Source organism: Panthera tigris, chromosome D4 (assembly GCF_018350195.1).
Source record: "Panthera tigris isolate Pti1 chromosome D4, P.tigris_Pti1_mat1.1, whole genome shotgun sequence".
Lineage (NCBI taxonomy): Eukaryota > Metazoa > Chordata > Mammalia > Carnivora > Felidae > Panthera > Panthera tigris.
In genome coordinates, this window is record NC_056672.1 from 44,784,087 (window position 1) to 44,800,909 (window position 16,823).

General features: G+C 43.4%; 1 protein-coding gene across 2 annotated transcripts in view; it reads right to left on the reverse strand.

The window, feature by feature from the left end:
• MLLT3 (MLLT3 super elongation complex subunit) overlaps positions 1 to 7,081 on the reverse strand; it is a 285,903-nt gene extending 278,822 nt beyond the window's left edge. The window contains exons 1-2 of one of the 2 annotated variants that reach the window (XM_042965146.1): positions 6,891 to 7,081; positions 5,314 to 5,494 (exon numbers count right to left, since the gene is read on the reverse strand). In XM_042965146.1, coding sequence (XP_042821080.1) covers positions 5,314 to 5,494; positions 6,891 to 6,902 — 193 coding nt within the window. In that variant the 5' untranslated portion in view covers positions 6,903 to 7,081. Of the gene's footprint in view, positions 1 to 5,313; positions 5,495 to 6,409; positions 6,477 to 6,890 lie in introns of those variants that run through there. The other variant, XM_042965147.1, reaches the window with a different exon arrangement.
• Positions 7,082 to 16,823: the final 9,742 nt, after the last annotated feature.

The following is a 16,823-nucleotide window of genomic DNA, read 5'->3' on the forward strand; positions in this document are numbered from 1 at the left end:
AGAGACAGTCCTACAGGAGGTCACCTAAAATAAGAGATACAAAAGCTTCTGCGTTATACAAATAATATGCCATTAACTGGACAGTGATATTAACTATAAAATGCATCCCCTGAAAGCCAAGTTTGGATTCTCCTTTTCTGAAAAAAATCGCTGGATAATTGCTACAATGGAACTTAACCATGCCAGTACTTTGGAAGACTGATCTTTCCTCCTTCCATTAAATGTTTTTATTAGCAACATCAACTGTGGCTTTAAAACATCACCTTCCACATATTAATGGGGCAGCTCGTCTGTGCCAGGTTCTACGTTGAATATCTGGTTCTCTGAGTGTATTCTGGAGACCCCAGGATCCCCAAAACCTCTTCCAGGGATTGGCTATTCTCACCACAACTCTAAGACATTTTTGCCTCTTTCCCCCATGCTCTCACGAGTGTGCTTCAGTCTTCGAGGGGCTCCATAAAGTGTGAGAACACAACAGACTGAATGCAGAGACACACAAGCTGAGCCAGTTATTTCACAACAGTGAAAAGATGTGTACACACAGAAAGTAGAAGAATGCCACACTTCTCACTCCCATTTTTGGAAAATACTCATTTTTCTTTAAAATGCTATTTATATGCTGACGTATAATGGGTTGATTACTGTTATCTTTCAACAAATTAATAAATAACTTTTTAAATGTCTCAGGTTTGATTTCTAATGGAGTAAATATTAATGGATACAAGTCCATGGAAAAAGCTCTCTGGAATCAATTTTGAAGAGTCTGAAGAGGTCCGAAGACCAATAAACTGGAAAACAGCTGATTCATATTTACTCCTCAATTTAGGAGGTAATGGTCCTCTTCTTCCATCGTTCCAGGAACACAAATGAGAACACAAGTGAGAAGACACACACAGAAATGACTTGCTCAAGAGCACACAAGAGGTCTCTAAAGCCAGCGTTCGAATACAAGGCTGTAATTCCTAACCCAAACTCCTCACCACGGAGCAGCAATATCTACCCAAGATAGTTCTACACTGGGTCTTTACTCTTTGTCTTTTAGTCTTAAAAAGTAATGAGTGCTCACTGGAATGTTTTAAATATATGGAATTAACTTTTCAAAAAAAAAAAAATCAAATGCTACAAAAACAACCTCCCATCCCTGCCAACACCGTAAGAGCTGGGTTCCCACTCATCCAAAATTTATTTATACACATACACACATACCCTTTTTAGTTCTATAAGCATATTTTTTAAATGGGATCACACTGATCTAGCAACTTGACTTATTTCACTTAATATCTCTTGAAGATCTTCCTGCATCTACAAACATATTTACCCCTTTTTATAATCCCCATCATTTAAGTGAACCCAGCTGGGGTCCCCTAATTGGCTTGCTTCCCAATTTCTGTTTTAAAAAGTCACAAGAAATACACTGTATCTTTGTGCAGTTGCAAAGCTGTATCTGTTGGAAAATCCCTGGAAGTAAACTTGCTGGGTCAAAGGGTATAAACATCTAAAACCTTAATAGATGTTGCCAAATGCCCTCCAAAATGTCCGTGCCCAATTTATATTCCCACTAACAGCATAGGAGATTGCCTCCAATAATTCAGCTTTTAAGTGCCTTGGAAAATTATGCTGTATGTTGCTTCAAAATGCCAAGTAGTAGAACTGCTCTCACCAGTCATCTTAATTCCATACAGAACTCTACCCAAATCTTCTAACACTCACTGAATATATCAGTATAGTCATCCATCTGTTTTGGTTTTTTTTGTTGTTGTTTTTTTTTTTTTTTTTCTGAAACCTTTGAAATACCTAAGAAGAGGAAACACACCAGGTGCACGCAATATCTTCAGCTAGTCTGGCCTCAAATTTTAGGTACCCTGATAAAAAGTTACCCAAATTATTTCAGAAGACTGTTTAACACAAATCAGAACTACACAGTAACGCTGGGCTCAAACATTTAAATCAAAGTTGTAAGTGGGGATTTATTATGCTTTATCTGCCCACTCAAAGGACTAGGGTTACAAATAAAAAGCCATCAAACCATACCAGTGGCCAAATTAGCTTACATAAAATAATAAGCAACAGATTTCATATCATAAATGTCAATGGAACAGACTGCAATAGTAAGGATGGCTGTAATTGGAAAGAAAGTTCACTCAAATTCCCATCATATTGAAAATGAAAACATTAATATTTTAAATTAAATGTTTTGAATGTAACTATTCATTTCAGTCATATCAGACTATTACAAATCTTTGGTACTAATAAATAAGATATGGTCTTTTTTTTTTTTTTTTTACAAGTGGATAGTTTTAAAATGCATTAGACTCTGACCTGCTTATTCTGTAACAGCTAATGGATATTCCAGGCTTCACCATTTCATCCAAATCTCTCTTCTAGGACTCAGTGCTAGTAATTTTAAATTGCAAGTCTCCAACCCATCTTTGGGACAGAGTAAACCCACATGAATTCAAGTACAATTAGCTCAATTCTGAAACGGTACATGTAATTCTCATCAGGCAACAAGTTGAAATACTCTAATTTCTTCCTCTGCAAGTTCTCATACTATTACTGTGGAATAAAGGAAATCAACCTGAAAAATCAATTTGCTTTTCCAAAGCAAAGATTTACCAAACTAAGGACTCATCCATCTTCGTGGCTGAGCAGTTCATCCTCAGTGCTAAGGTCCACTTCCGTTTATCAACTAATGTATATACTGAAAGTGATTTACCTTGCCATTATTAATAGCCATTTACAGTTTGGAGTATGTGCATTTCTTTTGAATACCTTGCAACTCAGATTTTTCACAAAGCCATTTGTGCAGTGTCTTCCATTTCCAATTTCTCACTTACAGATCTATAAGATAGCAAATACAGCACCTTAAAAGGTACAGGAGTAGACTTAGCCATGTCTGGCATTCTTGTTCTGTATTTATTTATTCTTATCATTTTGAAAGGCGTTATAAGCCAAAAAAATAAGTCCCAGGATCAAGTGGTATGTTTGGTGTTACTTGAATTTACAACTAAGTATTCCCAATGAACAGAGAAACCTTCTCTTGCAATCTGAATCATGTGTAATTACAGTATGACAAGGTCTCTCCTGGGCTATGTAAGCTGGCATTTTTCCCAGGACTTGTCACATCATGGGAAGCACACATACAAATAAAAATCCAAAAATAAACATTTTAAAACAATGGCTTATAGACTACATAAAGAAACTCCGCAGTTGAAAATAAAAACCGAAGAGCCCAACGGGCAAGCAGGCATCTCTCGCTAGAGACGTCTGAGACATCAGTGTTAGCAAGCGGCTTACCACGCCTAGCAACAACTCCCAGGTGTGGGCTGTGCAGGGCCAGCACCCTCATGCTCCCTCAGGCTGGACCGAAAATCATTCAGGATGGGAAATAAAGGGGAGCATCCCCACTCACACACTGAAGCAGGGAAACAGTGGTGAAATACGGGGAGGTTGGTCATCTTTAATTTCATAATGCCAATTTGTTGATTGCCACGGAGCCTAAACAAAGTTATCTTAAGAGCTACATCTTCTGCCAACTGACGTAGTTTCCCTAATATACTAAACACTGCTTTTTTGGTTAAATGTATTCCCTCTCGAAGTGTGTGGCAGCCAAGGAGTCCTAATGGTGGCTACCAGGGATCTTAGAAGGTGGTTTCTTTTGTTTCAACTCCTCTGCAGTGGCTCTATACATACATGGAAAAGGGAGAGGGAGATTCCAAGAAGCATCACACCCAACCTCAAACAGTGACAGAAACTTGACGACGCTCATCCTAATTACAGTGTTGAGGAAATATGAAGGAAAATGATCTCTGGCTGTATTGTGATCTATCATGCTAACAAAATCTAAATGTTATTTCCTCTAGGCCATGCATAGTCTTACCCTTCTATTAGAAGCTGGATTCATTTGTTAACCATCAGCAAAGCCCAACAAATTCGACTGCTCAAGTTTTCAGGAGGAGCTATAAAACAAACCACTGAAGGCAAAACATACGGTCCTACAACCCATTGCATGAGCTCTGGAAACAAAAAATAAGCATCAACACAAACCTCTGCCACCTCAGAGGCACACAGCATTGCTCCTTTCTTTATTCAGCTCCTCAATGTTCAATAATTTCCAGGAGCTCTAAGCAGAATGGATTTATTATGATGTTACTCTAAGAAACTGCAGGAGTTCTAGATGCCAATAAAGATTACGGATCAAATGGAAGATAACTACTAACCATTGTGTCGAGTTAGATAAATAAACCTGCTCACAAACAAAGCACCTTATTGTATTTGTACTGTTACCTCCACTAATCCAACTAAAACAACCAGACAGTAGCTTTCCGGAGGCTGAAGGGAATAGACATCAGGATTTCTCAAACCCTCTTTAAATTTTCTTTCAAAAGAACACTCCGGTGTTTTGTTTTGTTTTTTCTTTTTTCTTTTTTCAAAACTGTCCTGCCCTTTATGGAAAGTGCTTGGGGCCCGAGAGGCTGGGCAGGATATGCAAACTAGAGACCAAGGCTAAAATCCAAGGTGGGGAAGAAGTGAGGAAGAAGGCAGGACAAACATCGTTCCTCTGAAACTTAGCTTCGACCTTTGCAGGGACCCTCCTCCCCGCAGATCACATCGGGCAGAGACTTCGGCACGCTGCTCAAAAATCCAATGAGCAGTCAAGTGCCACTGGGGGCTAGGGACGAGTAAGCCCCCCGCCCCTCCGCCGACTAAACATTAAAATGCTGACGGTGCGAGGCGGGGGGTGATTAACCCACGAAAGGAAAAATCAGTGACAACGGGCACCTCCCGCCTAATTCACAGAGAGGAAGGCAGAGGAGACCCCGAGGAGAGGCGACTTCCCAAAACGGAACAATAACTACATCCCACGCATTCCCTGCTAATAACACAGGTAAATTTCAATTTCTCTAGGAAAAAAAAAAAGGCGCAAGCTGTCTGTTCCCTCCAGCCCCACCCCGCGACGCCTCCAAACCCAACAACTAATTGCACCTTCCCACAGAACCCGCGGCTAACCCCAGAGGACCGGTGAGGGCTGGCTTGGGATGAATAAACACTCGACACCTGACGGTCCTTTCTCTGCGGTGACTTTCCCGAAGCCGAAGTGGCGCGCGCGCGGGCGAGAGCCCGGACCTGGCCAGCGCGGCGCCGCGCACCCAGGTCCCGAGGCGACGCCGGCGAGCGCGACGCTGGGGGGGGGGGGGGGGGGGGGAACGGGGGGCGGGGAGAGGGGCAGAGGGGACCGCCCGGGCCAAGCGATTGTTTCCTCCGCGAGCAAAGACATTTTTTGATCAAGCTCCTTTTGTATTCGAGCCCTACCTCTTTTTGGCCTAGGAAAGCTTTCGTGCAAGTGGAAGACGACTTTCTCCACAAAGTGCTGTATGTTACTGTGCTCCGGGCCGCGCACGAACACCATCCAGTCGTGGGTGAAGCCCTCCACGGTGGGTTTTTTCCTCACCTGGGCGCGGTGCCCCAGCTCCAGCTTCACCTGCACGGCACACTGCGGGCAGGGGGAGGAGAGACAGCCGTGAACAACAGGAAGGCGACCGTTCGACACTGAACATTGCGCCTGACATTTTTTTTCCTCCTTCTTGAAACGCACATAAAAGGAAACGGCGGTGCCCTCTGCATCCACGTTTCACGCGCGTGGGCGCGCACACTCCACACCCCCAGATACACCCCACCCGGCCCGCCCGGCGCCCAGCATCCACGCCGACAGGGATTGTAACGGAATGTTACCCCCAATCGGGAAGGGGGTCCGGGGGTCGGGGGGAAGAGGGAGAGCTCACTCAAGCCACTACGAGCACGACAACAAATGCATCGGAAACAAATTAGAAGACAATTAGGAGGCGATGCCGGGGCGGTTTCCCGGCGTGGGAAGGGAGGTAGCCGGGACCCCGAGGGGGGGTTCTGGCGAGCCCCCTCCCTGAAAGTGCCGCGGCGACAGGCACACGCCGAGGAAGTCTTTGTGTACGTGTGTGTGTGCGTGCGTGTGGAGCGCTGTGCCAGGCGGAATGGAAACTACAGGCAGCCTCTGCTGATGGGCACAAACTCCCGTGCTCTTAGCACTGGGTTCGTGCACAACAAAAATGAGACGTCGTCACACACACACTCCCGCAGGAAAACACGCCGAGGCATCCATAACTTAAGGCACCCCGCACCCCCCAGCGAAAAGCCCCACGCGATCGGCGAGGCCAGCCTAACAGAGCCCCCGCAACACACTTCCAAGAGCCAAAGTGGCCCCAAAGTAGCTCCCACCTCCCCCAAAAAATAAAATTCGGAAAGGCAGGGAGGCGGGCGGACAGCCGCCGAGGCTCGACTGCGCACAGCCCGGCGTGGGGGCAAAGTTGCGTGCGGCCCCGCCGCTGTCAGCCCGCACACTCCGGCTCACACACGCGCGCCGCGGAGAACGCACCATCGTAGCGGCCGCCGAGGCTGCTCGCCGCGTCCCCGGACTGTGCCCGCGGCTCCCGGCGGCGGCGGCGGCTGAAATATGGCTGAGTTATTATTCGCCTCCTTCCACCGTGTGAGTGTGTGTGTGAGTGCGCGCGTGTGAGCGAGAGTGCGCTTCTTGCGATTGCAAAGAGAGGCGAGGAGAGAGGGAGGCGCGGGGGGGGGGGGTGGAGGGGCGAGTGTGTTAGTGTGTGAGTGTGTGTGTGTGTGTGTGTGTGTGTGTGTGTGCGCGCGCCGGGGGGGGGGGCGGGGTGGAGGGAGGGAGGGGAGCGGAGGCTGAGGGAGAGGCGGCAGCTCCCTGCAAGCCGTACCAACCTTTCTCTAATTGGAACCGCGGAGCGCTGGCGCTGTCTGGGCTGCGGCGGCGGCGGCGGCGCAGGGCGAGGGAGGAAAGGCGGGGAAGGGGGGGGGTCTTTTATTATTTTTTTTTTGCATGTACTTACCGAGCTAGCCATGCCTGGGGGCCCGGAGGTTTGCTGGGGTGTTGTGTGGTACCCCCCTCCCCCGCCCCCCTCAGCTGTAATTCATGAAGAGGCTGCTATGAATGAGAGCGCGCCCAGGAGCGGAGGGTAGATGGCGGACATTCTCTGCCTTTTTCCCCCCGCGTTCGCTTGCTCGCTCGCTCGCTTATTAAACTCAGCCCCAAAAGCAAAAGCAGCAGCAGCAGCAGCAGCAGCTCCAGGGCCAGAGGATGAGATTCCGGAGCATGCGCCGTGGCGCCTTACACCGGGGCTCCGAGCCTTACGGGGCGGAGGGAGGGCGCGAGGGCGGGGCGGAGCGCGCGGGGAGGCCGAGCGAGCAAACCAGGGGGAGCTCGAAAGAGCCAATCACCGGCCACCTCCCGAAACCCGGCGGCCCGCACCGCCACACTGGAACGCCAGGCTTAAAGTAACAGGTTCCTACCGGGGGGGGGGAGGTGGAGCAAAGGACGGGGAGGGGGCGCTAGAGTGGGGAGAGCGGCCAGCTGGGGAGCCATCCCAGCCCTGTGTAAACTCCTCCCTCCCTACAATAAAAAACGGATTAAAACTGCTGGAATGTAGCCACTGCCTAGAGCCCCCAGCAGCCGGAGAAGGGGTGTTAAATCAAGTCTTCGGCGTTAGCACGCTCGGGGGAGGGAGGGGGCTTTCTTTTACTTTCCACCCCGTCTTTTTGTGGTTTTGTGCTGGGAAGTCAAGAACTCACGCCCAAACAAATTTATTTAAGGAAAGAGCGAGAGAAGTGCCACTCTGCAAACAAACATCAAAAAGCAGTCGCTGAGACTGTTAAAACCGGCAACAATCCCCTGGCCCCCTTCCCCATCCACACTCACAGGCACCCGTCCACCACTCCCACTCCCCGCCCTTCTGCCACCGCCACCGAAAATTCAAAAATGAAATGAACAAAAATGTTATTTCCTTCCAAGGGAACTCCTCCCGCTTTGGTAATCCCCGGCTGGGAGGCATCGCGCAGCGGTGCCCAGGTGAAGGTAAAACACCTGGGAGTACCGGCTGCAGACCCTTAGGAACTAGGCTTGGAGTTGTTTTCTTCGGGAGGTTTCCCCTCCGGACAGCCTGGTGGGTGGCATCAGAACGCGGAGGATTGTCCTCTGAGGACACGCGGGGCAACTGGGAGTCTTAAAATAGCAGATAAAGTTAATACTGGCTGTAATGTGCATAAATTGGATTATAATCTTTAGGCGTATTGGTGACAGCCAGCGTAATCCAACTCTGGGTATTAATCCGGTTAGGCTCCCGGGTGACAACCAGTCGCAAGAGTGTTCCCAGAGTCGCCTTCCTGCAAACGTTCCCACTCGGGATGGATTGGGTCTCAGTGGCTGGGGATACAGCAGCGCAGCCACGCGTGGGGCGGGAGGGGGTGGAGGACTGACTAGCTTCCTTTAGCAATGCGGACGACCTTCACTAAGGAAACGGATAAGATCTAGACGATCGACTTGAAAGTGAAAGATGGGTGTAACTCCGGTTCGTTGAAAAAAGATCCTTGCATCTTCCTAGCCCTCATTCCTTTCTCGCCGTCTTTGTCTTCTTTCTTTCCCCAAGTTCCCTGGTCTCCCGACTTCTTTCTGATTCTTTCTTTTCTCTTCGCCCTGCCTTCCCTCTTGATGTGCCTCTTTTTCGTCTTTCTCCCTCAACTTTCTGCTTTTTTCTTCTTTTCTTTCTTTAAACCACGAAAGCAAGTTGTCTCAGCTCTTGGAATAAAGAGAGCGGGAGAGGAATAGGGAAGGAGGTTACCTGGGGCATCTGGAGCCGTGGTCGGTAGCTTTCAGTTCTCCCACCTTCTGACAGGAAGAGAACCCGAATCAGATCGGAGCACTTCAGGCCAACTTTAATTTTCAATCCAACCTTCCAACTCCAGTGGGTTGAACTACTAAAACTGATGCTCTGACCTCTCCCCAGTTACAACCCAGGAAACTTTGGCTTGAGGGCCCCAATTCCTACTACCCTTCTTTTGGATTTAGGATAGAGTGGAGAGGACGATTGACGGAGGGGAGAAACATTTTGATCCAAATCCAAGGGTTTAGATTTCTCAACTGACCCACAGGTACATAGATGTCTATCATCTTGTATGTGTGTATGTGTAGGTGTGTATCAGGACTAAGTTTACATAGACAGGGACAAGCTGTGTGTTAGGATCTAGGTGAAGGGAGGACCTACTTGCTATGCATTATTAAATTTTTTATGAAATAATTAAATTACAGAGAAGTCCTTCAGAATTATCAGGTTGGGAACTGATGTTTATCTGGATGTGCCATTAGTCAAAAGCCATTTCCTGTAAGGCAGCAACCATTGGGCAGTGAGTGTAGCTCAACACACAGGTGAAAAACAACAATCTAGTTGTAAGTTGGAGTTGGCCTTAGAGGTTGGCTAATTTCTTCCAGTGCCAGCGGACTTTCTTTGTGATTCTCTCTGTAACTTGTCTTTGCGCTGAGGGGCTGATATCTCTTTCTTGAACTATGTGTTCATTGAATTAATATTATTCCAGGAGTCACCAATAAGCCATAGAGTCAAAGAGGGTCTTTTCCCATTACCCCTCCTATCCCAAAGACTGCTTTAAACACCGAATGCAGGGATAAATTTCATTCTCTAGACACTGAAAATATAGATTTGGTCAGTAGATGGCGCATGGAGCCCTTCCACCAACGTCCTTACGTGACCTCTTTACAACAAAAAGACCAGGAGGAGGAGAAAAAGAAAGAAAACACAATCCTGAATACTCTAGATTCAACTTTTGGGCAAAGAAATTTATGCCGGTCTTTCAATGTATTGTGTATAACCTGTTCTAACAAGCCGGCTATCAATTAAAATCAATCAAAACAGGAATAACATCAGATTAATTTTTGTCTAGCATATCTGGAGATCTTTGCAGTTCACATGAGGTACAAATGTGAGAAGTCTTTTGAATACTTGACAATGCGATTATAGAAAATATTTTGCAAGTAAGTTTTAAGACAGAAATCTTTAGTACTAAATATTTCTCCCCCCCCCCAAATTTGTTTTCATGGAAATGCTTAGGGATAAAGCCACCTATTTATCCAAAAAGCAACTATCTTACCAAAATTCATACTGTAATATATAGCACAACATGAAACTCTGTGGGGTTAGTTTTGAGGAGCAGAAAAGAAAAGCAATTGATACCGTCATTTCAAATATGCTTGAGGGGCACCTGGGTAGCTCAGTCACATGAGTTTCAGACTCTTGATTTCTGCTCAGGTCATGATCTTACCAGGGGTAGGATCCAGCCCCCAGTGGGGCTCTGTGTTGACAGCATGGAGCCTGCTTGGGATTCTCTCTTTCCCCTCTTTCTCTCTGCCCCTCCCCTGCTCAGACTCTGAGCGCTCTCCCTCTTTCTCTCAAAATAAATAAACATTCCGAGAAAATGCTTGATGAAGAATAAAAAAGGACAGTGTCTGGGATAGATTTTAATTCCTGGTCACAACCACCACCATCACCATAACTCTTGGACCATCATTTGGGCTCCAGAACTTTTATTTACAATAGCTTTGTTTAGTGTGGAGGTTGAGGCTAGTTTGGATGTTTCTGGCACGATATAAAGAGGTCCTTTAAAAATGTTTTTTGTTAATGTTTATTTATTTTTGAGAGACAGAGAGAGAGAGAGAGAGAGAGAGAGAGTTGAGTGGGTGAGGGGCAGAGAGAGAGGGAGACACAGAATCTGAAGCAGGCTCCAGACTTTGAGCTGTCAGCACAGAGCCCGACAGGGGGCTCGAACTCACGCATGAACCACCAGATCATGACCTGAGCAGAAGTCAGACGCTTAACCGACAGCCACCCAGGCACCCCCAAGAGGTCCTTTAGAGTAATTAGAGTGTTAAGGAGCAGTTGTTGCTTCTTAATAGGATTTTATCTGTTTATTTGTTGTGATAATTATTTACTCGTAAGCTCAAATAATCAAATCAATAAAAAGTAACCATTGCTCATCCTTTGCTGTACAGATCTGGGGGCAAAGGGAAGAAGATGCACCGGCAGGAAAATAGATAAATGGGACACACACTAACCAGATATCTGATAAATATTAGACTCAGAATAATTAAGGATTTTTTTTTGTAATAGTGCACTTTTTTTCTGGGTACTTTATCTGTGTGTTCACTCACCAAAACCATATTTTGCTCATTTCATGTGCCAGGCACAGAGTTAGGCTGTAAAAATGTAAGAAAGACAGGCTTCCTGTTGTAACTGAGTTTATAACCCAGGGGAGAAGTGTCACCAAAACCTTTTTTTTTTTTTAATTTCTTAGTACCTAAATCTGGGATAGAGCTATGTGTCACACATAAGCAAGCCACATACAACTTTGACACGAACATCCGAAGGGCAAGAAAAATAGTAGCACAGGATTAGAAGCCAGGAGTCATTGCCCTCAATTCCACCGGTTAATACTTAAGTAAGGCGGGAGAGGCGGTGATATCTTTTTGCAACAGCAGCCAAGTCCTAATTTCCTTTTCCTTGATCTGAAGTGTTTTCTATGTGCACCTTATTGCGGCTCTTTTAAGACAAGATTCACAATGAAAGAAAGCTTACTAAGCCTTTTCAAGATCATGAGCATATTTTCTCAGCTGAGACAGTATCCCTGTATCTTATGGAAATTTTTGGTTCAAAATGTTACATTTTTAACATTATATTTAATTCATGATTCTAGGACAGTGTATTGGGAACCCCAGAATAGTACGAATCATTACTGCTTTGAAAAAACAATTGCTTTGATATCCGTTTAAGCACCTAGTCTAGGACTATTTCTAGTGATAAGAAATACACAAAGCTTTTTTAACACCCAGAGCCTCTTCATGTGTAAATTATTCCCTGAGAGTAATTTAAGCAATGCACTTATACATTCAGAAGACAAGAGTGCCTCCACAGTAATAATTTATTAATTTAGTAGGCTGTATTCGTAATTCAAAAAATAGCACCTCAAGGCCTGAAAATTAATCAAGGATGTTATGTAAGACCAACAATATGAAACAAGATAAATACTGAAGGTCAGTTGATATAGTGTGATTGAAAACGTCTTCCTAATATATACAAGAACCCCAGTGGAATATTTATAGGTAAAATACATGTAAAATTGAAAGTACTTTCTCTAAAACAATCTAAAAAGTCGATTATTTTGGTATATCTTTATGTATCCCTGGCATCTCTCAAAGGCTACCGCTTAACTCCCTAACTCTTTTTACATAATGATTTGACCTTCTTGATTTTCAGTGGAAAGTCTGTTTTCATATATGATCTCACTTCTCCCATTCACGTATTATGAATGGAGAGTTAAAATAATCACTTTGTCCTAAAACCATAAACTATACTTTGTCTTAGTCAATAAAAAGGAAAAATAACATGAGGTTTATGAACTGACAGGCCAAACTTCAATTAGAACTGCAAAAGAAACTTAGGAAGAAGAAATTATTCCCTTCCGTGTATTAAATGGTCTGACAGTGGTTTCAAAATAGTACTAAGCCTCTAAGAAGTGAGTGATTTACCACCTTCTGGTAGGATCAAGTATCCCAGTTGGGTTAAACTATTTACAGTCAGCTCTGAATAATCCATGATTATATTATCCACTTTGTAGCTAATCTATAATGACACAATTTATATGTAGGGGTTTTTTATGTTAATTTATGTTAGAGTCAGTTTTTTTTTAACTGTACAAAATGCACGTAACTGTATCTAATTGCCAGTTTCCATTCATAGCTTTTTCTCTCAGGAAAGCGGATATACTAGTCCATCCAACCTCTTTTAGACCCACTTTCTCGTTGTTATTAAACAATTTATCATCCCAGGGGCAGAATGCTTTACAAAAACAACAACAACAACGAACTATTGATCTAGGAAGGAATACAAATTGATAGGGAAGAAGGAATATTCATTTTTTTAAAAAAGAATATTCATTTACCCGTGTGCTGAATCAAAAGAACTCCTAGAGGCTATTGTTAATTATAGTTCTATTATGTATTCTCTATGAAATCAGATAAGGAAAAGTTAGTAAAATATTGTCTTCTCAAATGTAGTGGTAGCAATTTAGGGAAAACTTCAAGTTGTAGTAGGGAATTAAAAATCACTTACGGGGGCACCTAGGTGGCTCAGTAGGTTGAGCCTCCAACTCTTGATTTTGGTTCAAGTCATGATCCCAGGGTAATGGGATCCAGCCCCACGTTGGGTTCTGTGCTGAGCATGAAGCCTGCTTAAGATTCTCTCTCTCCCTCTGTCCCTCTCCCCAGCTCTAAATAAATAAATAAATAAATAAATAAATAAATAAATAAATAAATATTTTTTTAAAAAATAAAAGGGGCCCGTGGGTAGCTCAGTCTGTTAAGTGTCTTATTTCAGCTCAGGTTATGATCTTGCAGTTTGTGGGATCAAGCTCCACACTGGGCTCTGTGCTGATAGTGTAGAGCCTGCTTGGGACTCTCTCTGTCCCTTTCCCTCTGCCCCACCCCCACTCGTGCTAGCTTTCTCTCAAAATACATAAACATTTAAAAAATAACAACACATAATAAATACAAATAAATTTTAAAAATCACTTAAGAGTAGCAAATGAAATTTACCTATTTCTATACAATTAGAACTTCAATATATATTATTTCAGTCTTTTGCCTTATGTTTCATGACTTTGACATTTTGACTTTATCATCAATTCAATGCATTCTATTAACTTCTTTTGGCTGTCCGCTGAAGGTCAGCCACTGTGCTTGGTCCTTTGAAATCAGGATACAGATAGGGATGCCTCTAACGCTGTCATTTATGTCAAGGCCCTTCATTATTGCCTTAGAGTTAATAAGTTGTTACAACAAATAAAGACGTTATTAAACATACAACAATTAACTCTTGTTATTTATTTGTATCTCTGTTTAAGAAAAAAGAAAGATTTAAAAGGAAAAAGATTTAATCCTAACATTGGCAATAATTCTTACTTTAAAAACATGACTGAGGGGCGCCTGGGTGGCTCAGTCGGTTAAGCGTCCGACTTCAGCTCAGGTCACGATCTCGCAGTCCGTGAGTTCGAGCCCCGCGTCAGGCTCTGGGCTGATGGCTCAGAGCCTGGAGCCTGTTTCCGATTCTGTGTCTCCCTCTCTCTCTGCCCCTCCCCCGTTCATGCTCTGTCTTTCTCTGTCTCAAAAATAAATAAATGTTAAAAAAAACAAAACAAACAAACAAACAAAAAAAAACCATGACTGAAATTATTTACTAAGGTCACAAACAAGTACTAAAAGTACTTCCAAATCAAAATTTCATTTTCAAGGGCTCCGAATGGTCTCAAAAAGAATCTGTGAGTTCACAAAGATACTTAAAAAACAAGGAGCTGGTAAAAACAAAAGGTTCTGTGTACAGAAAAATACTAGCTAGTTAATATATATAAAGGGAATGTTAGAATTAGAAAAATAAGTATCCTTTTGTAGACACCACGGCTGGAATAGATTTAGTCAAGGCTTATCAACATATGCTGAAAGTTTGAAGTGAAAATTTTTGGAAAATACATTATTCGCAATGATACAATGCCTCATTGTATTATTCCACAGATTACATATTAATTACAAAGGGAGACAAGGATCTTCACAGTGAAGAAATCTGGTAGACACCTTTTAACCAAGTGGCCAAACGTAACATCACCAATAATAAGAGCTGACATCATGTGCCTGTTGATGTGATACGATAAAATGCACCTAACATCTAACATCACAGATACATATATTTTTAAGATTTTATTTTTAAATAATCTCTACACCCAACATGGGGCTCAAATTCATGACCACAAGATCAAGAATCTCATATTCCTCCAAATGAGTCAGCCAGGAACCCCTCACAGATGTATTATTTCTGCCAAAAGTGTTTGAATCTGTGAGGAAGAAATCAGACACATCAAGATGGTGCAGGACATTTTACAAGATAACTGGCCTGGCTTCTTGTTTGTTTGTTTTTAAGTGATCTCCACACCCAATGTGGGCCTTGAACTCAGGACCCCAAGATCAAGAGTTTTGTGTTCTATGGGCTGAGCTAACCAGGTGCCCCAAATAATTCATGCATTAATTTACATGAGCTTACAGATTTTTTTTTTTTTTAAGTAAGCTTTAGACCCAACGTGGGGCTTGAACTCTTGACCCTCGGATCAAGAGTCACATGCTCTACTGGGTCAGGCAAGCACCCCACCCCATTAGCCTGGATTCTTGAAAAAGTCAATATCCTGAGAGATCCCTCACCACCACTAAATGTAAGAAAACATAAAGACAACTAAAAAGAGGCGCCTGGGTGCCTCAGTCAGTTGAGTGTGGGACTCTTTGTTTTGGCTCAGGTCAAGATCTCATGGTTCCTGAGAAGAGTCCCCCATCGGGCCCCTCCCTGTTGGCGAATTCTTTCTCTCCATCTCTCTCTCTGCCCCTCCCTCCCTCCTTCTCTCTCTCTCTCTCCCTCAAAAATAAATAAATATTTTTAAAAATACATAAAGACAACTGGAGAATATGCCAACTAAATACAATGCTTAATAGTTAACTGGATTCTATTTTTAAATAATCTCTGCACTCAACATGGGACCCATACTTACAACCGTGAGATCAAGAGTTCTGTGTTCTACCGACTGAGCCAGCCAGGCGCCCCTGAATTCTAGATCCAAAAACAAATATAAATAAAAAACAGGCTAAGGAAATTTCTGGAACAACAGGGGAAATCTGAATATGTACTGTATAATGCTGGTACTATAGGATCAAAATTAAATTCAGTGGATATGCTAATGAATTGGGGTGATCATTGTACTGCCTTTTCTGTAGGTTTTTTTTTTAATATGAATTTTAGGGGAAAAATGATCTTCAAGATTCAGAACTAATTTCTGAAGTCATAGTTCATACATTTCTTCAAAAGTATTTTTTTTTTTGTCTCCAAAAAAGAAAAAACGCTTACCAAGGATAAAAGTAAGGAAAAGGGGAAGAGATGTTATAATCTAAAGGATTTTATTTGAAAGGAAAAATAGAAGATTAGATTCTTTGTTTGGCCACTTGACACTTTATGTTTTCTCCTTTCTACTCACCACTATATTTGCTTCTGAATTATAATAGCTTGATGGCTTTTGGTTGACTGACATGTTTGAGGTCAGCATCTTTGGTGACCTCAGCTTTCCACAGGCAATGAAGGACTCCAAAAGGGAGCAAGACACAGGACATAGGTTTGGCATGCTCTGCTGAATTAGTGACAATATTTTCATGTGAATGTTCTTTCAAGAGTAGATGCTGTGTGTGAAAGGTTTCCCTCATGAGATTACAGCAATTTAAAGGTCATTCAATTCTACAGACCGCTTAATTGTGCCCCATTAAGCATTTCTCAAAAAGAAGTGTGTGTGTGTGTGTGTGCGCACGCGCGCGCGCGCGCGTGTGTGTGTGTGTGTGTGTGTGTGTGTGTGTGTTTTACTAGCATTCACGGACCGCCAATATCAGCATTGTCTAACTTAGAAAGATTTTTTTTTCATGGCTTTTATCACTGACCCTGTGTATAATGCACTGACTTTCCTTTTTTATTGCCCAAGGGCAGCTGGTTGAGTAGCCTTGGCTCATTTAGGAACCCTCTAATGCTTTTGTTCTCAGTTAATATTTTTTTAAAAGGTCACCTACATCTGACACCTGTCAGGTTAGCACTTCTCAGAATCAGGAATAGGACCTTTTCCTGATCAAGTACAGCCAATGCAAAACCTAAAGGCTGGCCAGCAGTTTTGAATAATGGATTAACAGATTGTTCTTCAGGTTCTCATTTTAGGGCCAGAATCTTTATGGGGATTTTTTTTTTCTTTTTGCCTACGTGTACCAGAGAGAGGAATGTGTAAGAGCAGACAAAATAGGAACAAGGGAGAGGGCTCTGTGTTTCCTTTCCAAACTTGAAAGAGAATAGCACAAAGGC